We start from the raw sequence: 11,753 nt of genomic DNA on the forward strand, positions 1-11,753 counted from the left end.
CAACACAAGCTGTCTGGCTTGAGAACTTAAGAAATTTAAGCCTAATTAGAATTGGCTCCCTTCATACACATTGCGCGTGCATTGTTTTCGATTTTCTGAAGCGTTACTAAAGCCCGGCGCACGTAAAATACTCAAGTAAAATGACGCATGAGTCAGTTTACTCACGTGTGCGGCGGATTTTCGTTGAGTAATTTGACTCGTGCGTCATTTTACTTGTGCGCCGGGCTTAAGCCATAGATACCGTATGAACAGTTAACGCAGAAGATAGCTATCTCTTATTAGATGGTTATTTAGAAGTACGACGTATGCCAACTTTTTGGTTTAGCTATAAATTGGAGAATCGTGTACACACAAGATTTCTTCTTGATCCTTCTATTTTTCTTATATGCATTCACAGTTGTCCATGTATACCAATTTCAGTTCATGCTCATTTTTGCTAGAGATATTAGTTTAATTGCTACATATACAATGAAACTCCCTGATGCAATCAAAAATACATCTATAAACCATTACGTCTTGGCCAGCAACTCATTGCGGAAATATACATGTGTGTATATATACACATAATAGCAGGCACACATGCAAGCAATGCCTGTAGTCATAGACGGAAGCGCATATATTTCCGCAATGAGTTGCTGGCCAAGACGTAATGGTTTATAAATGTATTTTTGATTGCATCAGGGAGTTTCATTGTGAGAATTTCATTGCAAAAATGAGCATGAACTGAAATTGGTATATGTGTTATTGGTGATATTGTTGATTGATTGATTGAAATTGGTGATTGATTGATTGACTGAAATTGGTGATATTGTTATATGTGTCATATGTGCTATATATGTGTTTAGAGAATACGCACGTGTATATACGAGTCATCTTGCGCGCATATAGATGAGCTTGACAGCGTGCCTGTCCGTTTCACTGAGCTGCATGTGAGAACATAACATACAGCAACCTTCACAGAGTTAATACATGATCATAAAACATGATAATATTGAATGCTATGTATAATAGTATATACAAAGTAAGATTAAATTAAATCTATGCTATTATTAACCGATTATCCGATTATAATCGATTATCGATCGGTTAAGGGAAACCGATAATCGATTATGAAATTCCAGCCGATTCCCATCACTACCTAATTGTATAAAATGTCTGCTGTTAAGGGAAGCTTCATGCACAGGGCTTTGTCGACTCGGTGCTTTTATAAACATGCGATGGCGATTATTTCTGCAGCTATGATGCTCTTCTGGTGGAGAAAGAAGACTTGGAGGTGGCCTACGAAGAGTTGCGGTTGGCAGCACCTCCGAGTTATGCTTCGGTTGGACTTGGCAAAGAGGAGAGGCTGTTGAAGGAGATGATCAAGATGCTGGAAGAGGAACTGATGAGAGAGAGGACCAAACATCAGCGGGTGTCGGCTAAGAAAGACGAGGAATGTAGAGAGCTGCAGGCTGAGGTATTCGCTAGAGCTGTGTGAGTAATTACTGCACAGGCTTATGTTCTCGCGATGTCAGGTTGAGTTGCATGTTTTTGCACTTGTGTGTCAGTGTGTGTGTACGTGTGTGTGTACGTGTGTGTGCGTGTGTGCGTGCGTGGGTGAGTGTGTGCGTGGCCCACTCTGGTGTCTGTCTGAGTCGCAGTGTGATTGTGTGTATCTGTGTGTCTGTGCGTGTGGGTGTGCGTGCGCGCATGTGTGTGTGTGTGTGAAATGTTTACGTGCATGCTGATTATACATTTTGATTTGTATGAATACTGAATTTAATATTACATATATACTTCTGTCTATATATAAGCCTATATTCACAATGTTATAGGTTAAGGACTTGCGGGGAAAGGAGCGCTCTCTTCAAATACATGTGAAGAACCTAACGAAAGAACTGGCTGAATATAAAAGAGGGTATGTGACAGATTTTGTCTGTATATAGAATTTCGTGTCGGGGATGTACCTGTGCAGCCTTAAAATGCTAGGTCACTTTTTTCAAACAGGAAATTACAGCTGCCTTAATACTGACATCAGATAAACAGAGATGCCAACCACTACGATTTATCCGTATTTTATACGAATTTCTATTGCTTTTGCACCACTACAAATTTCTTTTTGTCAATTACTGTAATTTTTTGTCAATTTATTGTCATTTTTGACCCTCAGAATGCAGGAAATTGCATCTCAGAATCAAACAATTTTCCGGGGGGCATGCCAGACCCCCCCTAACAAACTCGGGTCACGTGACCCTCGAACTACTAATTTGATGGCCAGAAACTACAGATTGCTTCAAATATGTGATGGCATCTCTGGATAAAGTAAATGCAGTACAAAGGATTCACGAAGTAAACTGCCTGTATTCTTGATACAACTGCAGGAGAAGGTTATAGCATACTGTGCTTATGTGTATGTGATCATAACCTGCCCCACTAACTGCAGTTTTTATGCTGTTATGACATATCTCTCCACTGTGAATGTACTAGGATGACATCTACTCTCTCTCTCACAAACTTCAAAATTTATTACTAAATAACTAGAAAATAAATAACGTAATAATTCCAGAATAGTAGAATATATACATAAATTTGTATATTTTATATACGTTGTATTTGTATAGGAGGCTGTTCACACCACGACTAGGTGCCTCCAGCACCACAAGCAATAGTATGAGGCGCTCGGAATCCTATACAGGGCAGCAATCAGTGGCGTGGGCGAGGGAGAGAACATTGTCACGATTGTATCAACAAAGGAAAACGCCGTCCCCAGGTAGTACATCCATTATTCTGGTGACCTTTTGTTTGGCAAGTGAGAAGATGTTGTTGGACCCACTGACTGAACAAGCAGTGCATGCTACCAACTTCCAATTAGTCTTGTCAGGTTCTTAATATAGATGGGTCTCTCCAATCTGATATCTTTAGAATCGGCCATGCTAGTTTTTAGGGAAAATTCCAAAATATATTGGGTCATGCCTGAAAAATTGGATTGACATGAAACTGCAAACATGTAATCAAATAATAGTAGATCACGAAAATCTAAATTACGAAGTCTGAAGTTGACATATTTATCTTCTTAGATTGACTTTTACAACCTTTCAGTACAAAAACTACTCTTTCTTTTAGCACCAAGGTTTGATCCAACTGCCTATGTGAAGAGCAAAGAGAGGCAACTAAAATCATCGACCCAAAGGAGGTAGGTATCGTTTTCATTCAGTAATAGCGCCTTTATATATGACTATAGACTGTCTGAGCTTGCTTACACTATAGGTGAATCTCTGTGGAGAGCCTGTTTGTTTTGTTGCGCTTAATTCCACATAAAAAAGTCATTGTCACGTTATTGGGCTTGCTATGTTTCCACCATTATTTTGTCCATTTCAACTGATACATGCACATGCACTCACCTTGAAGGATTTTTCGTTTGTGTCAACCTTCCCCGGATGATAAATTCAGTGCACCAAACATATGTGTACGCTGTAGATGGCAGAACAAAAAATTCCCACCTTGTGACCCATCTATGAAATGCTGGGGGAAATTTCCTTCACATAGAAGATCGTAAATGTTCCCCCTACTATCCCCCAGAAAGCGCTCTTTGAGCCGAGGCTCGTGCGAGCGGTCAGGATTCCTTCGCGGTGCCTCGCCGTGCGTGGGGTCAGGGGCACGCACTCGGTCGCACCCCATCTCTCGCAGTCCATCACCCGCTTACTCGCAGCGACGTAGTGGTAAGTGTACGTTCGTAAACGTACTTGGTTTCCGTATTAGCAGAACAAATTAATCACTGTAATGGGGGGATAGTAATCTCACTCAGTTACACAGGTAAATTAAGATGGTGTCGTGAATTAATCGAATCGTTAGTTACTAGGTGATATAAGTGGGATTGAGAGGTTATGGAGGATGGAAAATTCTCTTTGTTGGCTGCGTGCTTGGTCACTGAGTTGCACTACTAATTAAATGCTTGGTAATAATTAAATTTAATAAAATTTAATTTAATAAAATTTAATTAGATGCTTGAACGATTGCAGTGGCTTGGAAGAACTCTAATACATCCTCTCACCAAAGAAGGAGCGGGAGTCTAGCGAGTCGGTCTTCATCCTGCGAGTCGTCACGTAACAGGTATGTGACCCATGATGTTTGTAGTGACCCATCTATGCGGTCCAAGTCTGGCCGGCCATCTTTAGATACTGTATTTTTTATGATAACCTGACACAATAGAGTCGCAGTGCAACTGCTGCTTAAACTGTAAATGACTTTCTAAATTTTTGCTATTGGCATCAGTTGGCATTTATCTATTAAAAATAGAATAAAACGGTGTCATTAAACACCTGCATTGACACTGATAGTAAGGAATGTACGTGATCATCGTTAAATTGTTTCTCCGTAAAATCCTCCGTTTCCTGTCTCGTATAGCAGACAAGAGGACAGGCCACGCAGTCGTCAGAATGGTCCAATTCTCAACAGCCCCTCCGTCATTACGCAGGTAGACCAGCGTATAGTATGTAATAGGCCAGGCCATTATTTGACGATTTCTTGTATGCTGTAACCTGCACAATCTATATACTAATCAGCCTTACCTGGAAAATATCGTCATATTTTCCCCCCATTTGTTTTGTTTTTAAATAAGTTACAGTTAATTTGTGCATGATTACATTACAGTTAAGGTGAGGGGACTCATAGATATTGATATATTTTACTGAATCTCGCATGTACATTTTCTATGTTTTTCAGGTGTCGTCCTTAAAAAACCCATATAATGGAAGGAGTAAATCATATCCTTTTGTGTGAATTGCTATGGAATGTCACTAAGTGTTCTCACATCACTGAATTTATAATAACGTGCCGACTGCATGTCCTTGTGTTTAGTGTGATATCACATAGTAGCTTAATAAGAAGACAAACAATAGTAAAAAGTCCTATTAGATGTTACCTAGAATACTGTCGGCAAAATGCCATATATATGACTTCAAGAAGCCTGATAGGAAGGTTCTCACTAGCAATAATTGTGTGCCATCATCGTGAACCTCATTTTTACTGGCAAGGTTTGACTTTTTGTAATCATCACAGTTTATGATGATCAAATTGTCAAATGCATGTCTTTCTCCTTAATGATGTACTATACAGCCACACTCACTCAGGCCAAGAACCTCAAGGTGACAAAACGACCTTCACTCCACACTCCAAGTGCAACTGGAGACAGCAGATCACTGAGACGTTCTAGTGGTGAGGGCAAGCAAATAGATAATATATATATTATATATATATATATATATATATACATATGTCATGCAAATATTAAATGCAGTTGGTATAAATTATGCATTTCTTGTAGGGTAATTATGGTAATTAAAATACAAACGGCTAATTGTAAATTTTGGTAACTGATAGAGGTAGACCAATGAAATATGTTTACGATTTAACCTTGTACTTGTATGATCTAAATGTAACCTTGTCTATATTTTTATACCTAGTCTTCTATATGTAGCCATATATCTATACAAACGTGTTTGTATATACCAGTGATATAACCAAATTGCCAACTAAATGTTCTCTTGATTTGTAGGTAATCCAGTAAGGCGGTCGGCCGACAGAGCTAGGAGTTCATTGGGCATGAACCACTCGGGCAGCTCAACCAGAGGTGTGTTGGGACCTCAGCCAGACATTGCTGAATTGGACGCTAGATTACAGGCCCTGCAGGATTATCTTAGAGATGCAGGGTGCACTGACGGAACAGTGAACTAAATTACACACACTCTCGGTATGTTACACGATAGTTGCTGCCACCATCACAGCAATGTGGTGTGCAATGTGAACATTGTAAGTTCCCGAATAGCGGAGAAAGGTTCGTGTTGAGAATAAACCCAGTTTGGAAGTTCTAGTCTCTGAAAACGCACCAGCAAACCGGCCCGAGTGATTCACTCGGGCATTCCTCCGCAGAAAAGGATAGGGAGACTTTGTAACCCTATCCTCTTGGGTTTGGGTTACATTATTGTATCTAGTACTCTATATGATATCATCGCCTAATATAACTTGCATTTATCTACTATCGTTTTTTTCAAACAGCCTAAGTCAAGTGCCTGTACAGTGTCACACTGTCAGTAGGAGGGTACTATGAGTGACTAGGTGTAAACTTACATTGTGCAACCGGCATACAAACATACTCTCTAAACACTCTGCTAGATTTAGCCCGTCGTTTCAATGCGACTGCAATCGGTTTGCTAAGTTGTTTGAGAGCCAAATAACCTAGTTTGGCTATTGGGAACACCATAGCGAGTATTACACTTGTTATAAATAAATTTGATAAATGAACTAGCTCTGCAGCCCTACATAACTATAAAACCCCTAAAAGTATAAAAATTACAATGAAATCATAAACATGACTTTAGCATGTCGTCTTCGTAGCGAAAGGTATCGGGTACACATTCAAACAACAGTGGCGCCAAAGCCCGTATATGATTCTGACAGCAAATGCATGCTATAATAAATGTATTTTGAACTGCTTATTGAACTTATCATGGATATATACAAACATGTGTTTTTATATATCTATGAGGTTATATAGATTACTTTTTACTGCGAATTATATTGCAAAGCATTACTACGTACATTGTTTGGTAGTATGGATGACGATCATGGGGATGAGAGATAGAGACCTATATAGATATATATATATATATATATATATATATATATATGTGATATATTATATCACATCGTATGGTGAAATAAAATTCTTAAAAGAAAGATGAAAATAGGGAGGAGGAAACGTGAGGAGAGGAGAAGGGGAGGAGGAAATGGGGGTTAGAAATAAAGGATGAGTGCTAGAAGAAGGAGACGGGGTGATGTGGATGAAGTGGAGGAGGATACGAGGAAAGTGAAAGTGGAGAAGATCTAGTTCCTGACTTCCTGTCATCGAAATTTTTAGATGGCCTATATCTGTCGCGTATTCTTTTAGCCTCTTAGCGGCACTCTCTTCACCATCATCAACATATTTTACAGAAACAGTAAACAATTTGATAACTGCTTCCACCATTGGAAGCATAAATTAACCTTAATTTAAAACTAACAGTTTGTTTTTTGTTAAACTCGTTTATGAACATTGTGCGGGTCAGACGACCCCTGCGCGTCATGCCCTAACAGGCCTTGTGCAGTATTCTTATAGACATAGACACCCAGCTAGCTTTCTCCATGGAAGTCAAGAGCACAGACGTTCAAAAAGGGTGCTGCGGTGGTCACATAAAAATATATAGAGCTAGTCCAAAAAGACGTGATACAAAATTGCGTGGCACAGCTTTGCTGTTGATCTTGAGCACTGCACGCGGATGAGACACGCACGCGACAGCGGGGATGTTCAAGTATGAAGCGCTGTCCGCAGTGGAGACGTGCGCCAAATTCGAGGCCCAGAGCACATCTCCACAGCGGTCAGCGGATGGTCTGTAGTTTTAGAAGATAACAATGAAGACTTTGTTCTAAATAAGAACTATTGGTGGCTAAATAAAAACAATATACAGACCTTTGAATTTCTTGACTAGTCAGTCAAAGGGCTTGTTGGGGGTCCATTATGCAGAGCTTCCAATTGAAATGGCTCCTGAAATTGTCAAATGGAATTGTGTTTTTCGGAACCCCAAAGAAAATGTCTCCCTCTTACATGCACCCCCTCCCCTCCCTGATCAATCACGCATTCAGGCGTAAACAATAACAGAGATGAAATTGTGTTGAGTTTGTGGCTCTTGACGCACGTGCATTGACGTACAAGACTGTTGAATGCAGCGCCCACATTTATGTCAAAAGATACAGGTTGACACAATCCATTCCTTATAATAAGGTTGTTAGCTATAGTGAGATGTTTACTTGTATACAACAAGTTCCCGTCATATTGCAATAGCATGCAATATCATCCATGTTAAAGGTATGCTATTGGGTACTTCCATAGAGGTCTTTACTGTTCTTATTCATAGCCAGTATGATACACATTTATGTACACTGAGATGGTCGCTGCCATTCCTACCATAGCGTGGACCTTTCCATTTATCTGTACAGAAATGATGTCTTAACTGTTGCTATATGTGTAACAATTGTGTGATTCACGAGTGGTGAGATAGAGGTCGCCACTATTCCAGTCACAATATTAGTATTTCAGAGTACTTATTATTGAGCTCAGTTATAACATGACGGAAGCTATATTCTGTTACTACGAAACTGATTTATATTTTTATTGATAGTTTATGACGTTGACAGTAGGTTTTATGTTTATTGAGCATTTGTTTATAATATTGCAAGGGAAACCCAGATATAGTAAAATGGTAAAGATTTTTTACAATTCTCATTTAATCAGTCTCAGTATTATTATTGTGATTATTAAATCTTTATTTCATTTAATTCAAACACACCTAAATGTACTGAATGCAGCTATAGTGCTTTTGTTTAAATAGTCGCGTGCATTGTGCAACGGGTAAAAAGTTGACGAACGTGAGATTTGTGAATATATGTGCCAAGTAGAACATTTTCGGTCTGGTGTTAGGATAGGCTGCGCTGCCCTGGCTAGTTTCTCTTACTTTATTTATTTGCAATAGTCGATCGGCTCATTTTCACTGTAACTTCAGCAACTTGTTGAAATCATGCCTCATAATTTTTCTCTCTCTTTTAATTGTCTGTTCTACTGCTTATAATCCAGCTAGTATGTGAAAATTGATCTCGCTGTCATACCCACCCGTGCATAATTCTGGGTTTGGAACTTAGGAACTTACTGCAAAAACGTGGGGCATGACCATCTATGATTCTAGCAGGAGTGGATAATAGAGAATTCTAATAGAGAAGCTCTATTATCCACTCCTGATTCTAGTAATTCTAGTAGAGTGATAAATGCAATTGGTAGTGTGGTGGTTGTGACAACACTTGTAATTATTATGGTCTTACTTCCAACAACTTTTGAGATGTGCCTTATCTTTTGAATTTCATCACTGATGATCGCTTTCTCACCTCCTAAGATGTGCATATAGAATCCTATGATGACAAGCCTCTTCTCCATAATTTGCTGTAAAATATGTAGGACCTTTTCGTATAGTTGTATTGTTCATTATATTTTTTCGTAAAATTTATTGGCAATTTTTATAACGTTGAAATAAATTATTGAAAAATAAGTGAAGATGTTTAAGATTTTCTAAATTTAAGTCATAGGGTTAGTTGTTTTGGACTTATAAGACTTTATCCCCCCCCCTCTCTCTCTCTCCCTACATACCATTATTTACCTACGATGTAGTGGCGTTTTGCAATACACAACGAGTGGCCGTTATGAATCTGCACTATACTTATATGGCACCTGCTACCAAGTAATTATGGATGAGTGATGTATGATCCGTGCTGGTCTATATCCTACCAGCATGATATACCTGCATATAGTGAGCAAGGCTATATCACTATCAGTGAGCCAGCATCAGGGTGATCAGAAACAAGTCGTGCTGTGTGTGTACTGTGGGAACTCGCATAGAGGCATGTATAGGTGCACGTACGTTATCACGTGAGATTATTGTCTATTAGAAACCGTTATAACATTTACACCAATGCTATAGCCATTAGCTATTCGAGATATATGAGTCAAGACGAGATACTATCCTGTGTTAAATCATAATATATTATAGCTACATAGCAACGAGGACTTCAGAGCAGTGTAATAGAAGTGTTAGACAAGTCGACAACTAGAAAAAGTTGGGGGTGCACACCATGACAGTCGATGAAACACTCTTTGAGGAAACTGGCGAAAGTGAGTACATGAATTTCACATTAGCTAGATTATATTGGAATAATTCACCCAAGATCCAATTAACCCTGCAAGTGACAAGTATACGTTGAACAAGTGAGTGAATGACTGACTATCTTTCCTTGCACCCTACCAACACAAGCTGTCTGGCTTGAGAATTTAAGAAAATTTAAGCCTAATTAGAATTTGCTCCCTTCATACACATTGCGCGTGCATTGTTTCGATTTTCTGAAGCGTTAAGGCCTATTTACACGATGCGTCCTACACGGTGCGTTTTGGACGTACGTCTAGGACGCATCGTGTAAATAGGCCTTTACTAAGCCATAGATACCGTCAAGAGTAGATAATAACACATGTGTTATTATCTACTCTTGATACCGTATGAACAGGTAACGCAGAAGATCTCTTATTAGATGGGTATTTAGAAGTATGACGTATGCCAACTTTTTGGTTAGCTATAAATTAGAGAATCGTGTACATACAAGATTTCTTGTTGATCCTTCCATTTTTCTTATATATGCATTCACAGTTGTCCATGCATACCAATTTCAGTTCATGCTCATTTTTGCTCGAGATATTAGTTTACTTGCAAGTTGCTACATATACAATGAAACTCCCTGATGCAATCAAAAATACATCTATAAACCATTACGTCTTGGCCAGCAACTCATTGCGGAAATATATGCGCTTCCGTCTATGACTACAGGCATTGCTTGCATGTGTGCCTGCTATATGTGTTTAGAGAATACGTACGTGTATATACGAGTCATCTTGCAGGCATATATACAGGGTTCATAGTAGTAAGACACATGTTGAAATAAGGACTTATAAGACCAAAATAAGACTTTTTTACGCGATTTTCTTGATTAGATCACCGGTCGATTAAAGTACACTATTGTGAAAATGTTGAAAATGGTCCTTATGCAAGGAAATAAGGACTGATTAAGTCCTGTTCTAAGATTTGCACGCAAGAAATAAGTACTAATAAGGGCCCTGTATGTTTATTTTTGGCAAAAAAATAGTACTGTATAAGACTTTGAAGAGACCCGCTACGCAACGGCCTGATAGATGAGGCTCGACTGCGTGCCTGTCGCGTTTCAACTGAGCTGCATGTGAGAAATTATCGATAAACATGTTATTATACACCAGCTCACTGGTCTGCTTACATAGTATACCTACCTATACACAGCACCCTGATGAGTGTATGGCTTGTCGTTGGGAAATTTATAGTGGTAGAAATAGCAATGTTTCAACATCTTTTAAATTTGTAGAGGGTAAAATGAAAAACAAACATTGTTTCAACATGTTTTGTGTAAGTTTGTTGTTATTACTTTATCATAATAATAAGATCGATAAGTATATATATCATAAAAAGGGTAGGTAAGTTATTATTTCGAGGGGATATACATTTATGAGAAATTTTTCAGCCTTCATGGCAATTGCAGTGCTTTGTTGGGCACTATATTATAACATACTGAACATTTTCAAATAATTCAGCAGAAAATGTTATTACTTGTACACCATCCCGCTTGCAACACTTGTATGAATACATGCGACTTATCAGGTCCAAATGCACCATGATACAAAATATATCTGATATAAACTATCAGGAACTATGCAGGAGAATATAGAACAGTGATAAAAAAATTCAATTTATACATAATTTTACTCTATTTAGTGCTAGATTTATAGTGCAGCTTCAATATAAACACTATTATCTTAAATGGTCATCTTTTCTGGTTTCAGAATAGAGAACATTTTAATGTTCCCATCGTTTTGAGCTCAGCTTGTGGCAATATAGAGGTTGCGCACTTGCGTCTTAACCCATCTAGTATGGACAATGCATATGATTTTTGCTAGTAAAACCCTGACGTAGTGTACAATGATCACTTCATGATTGTTCGAACGCGGTCGCTGCAGTATGGCATGTTTACTTAACTGGAATTCCGATCGTTTTCAAGCTAAGCCAGCTATTTAACTATATATTAGTAAGTGTGAGAGAACTATCGCCTCGTTCACACGACCC

General features: G+C 38.6%; 1 protein-coding gene across 2 annotated transcripts in view; it reads left to right on the forward strand.

Annotated features, from left to right (window-relative positions):
• Positions 1-5,776, forward strand: part of LOC106805521 (coiled-coil domain-containing protein 61-like) — a 17,895-nt gene extending 12,119 nt beyond the window's left edge. Inside the window, exons 6-15 of one of the 2 annotated variants that reach the window (XM_014807148.1) lie at positions 1,237-1,456; positions 1,815-1,897; positions 2,601-2,749; positions 3,103-3,172; positions 3,559-3,698; positions 3,999-4,089; positions 4,387-4,453; positions 4,702-4,742; positions 5,093-5,193; positions 5,534-5,776. In XM_014807148.1, the coding sequence (XP_014662634.1) occupies positions 1,237-1,456; positions 1,815-1,897; positions 2,601-2,749; positions 3,103-3,172; positions 3,559-3,698; positions 3,999-4,089; positions 4,387-4,453; positions 4,702-4,742; positions 5,093-5,193; positions 5,534-5,712 (1,141 nt within the window). In that variant the 3' untranslated portion in view covers positions 5,713-5,776. Of the gene's footprint in view, positions 1-1,236; positions 1,457-1,814; positions 1,898-2,600; positions 2,750-3,102; positions 3,173-3,558; positions 3,699-3,998; positions 4,090-4,383; positions 4,454-4,701; positions 4,743-5,092; positions 5,194-5,533 lie in introns of both variants that reach the window. The other variant, XM_014807147.1, reaches the window with a different exon arrangement.
• Positions 5,777-11,753: the final 5,977 nt, after the last annotated feature.

This window comes from Priapulus caudatus, unplaced genomic scaffold, assembly GCF_000485595.1.
Source record: "Priapulus caudatus unplaced genomic scaffold, Priapulus_caudatus-5.0.1 Scaffold116, whole genome shotgun sequence".
Lineage (NCBI taxonomy): Eukaryota > Metazoa > Priapulida > Priapulimorpha > Priapulimorphida > Priapulidae > Priapulus > Priapulus caudatus.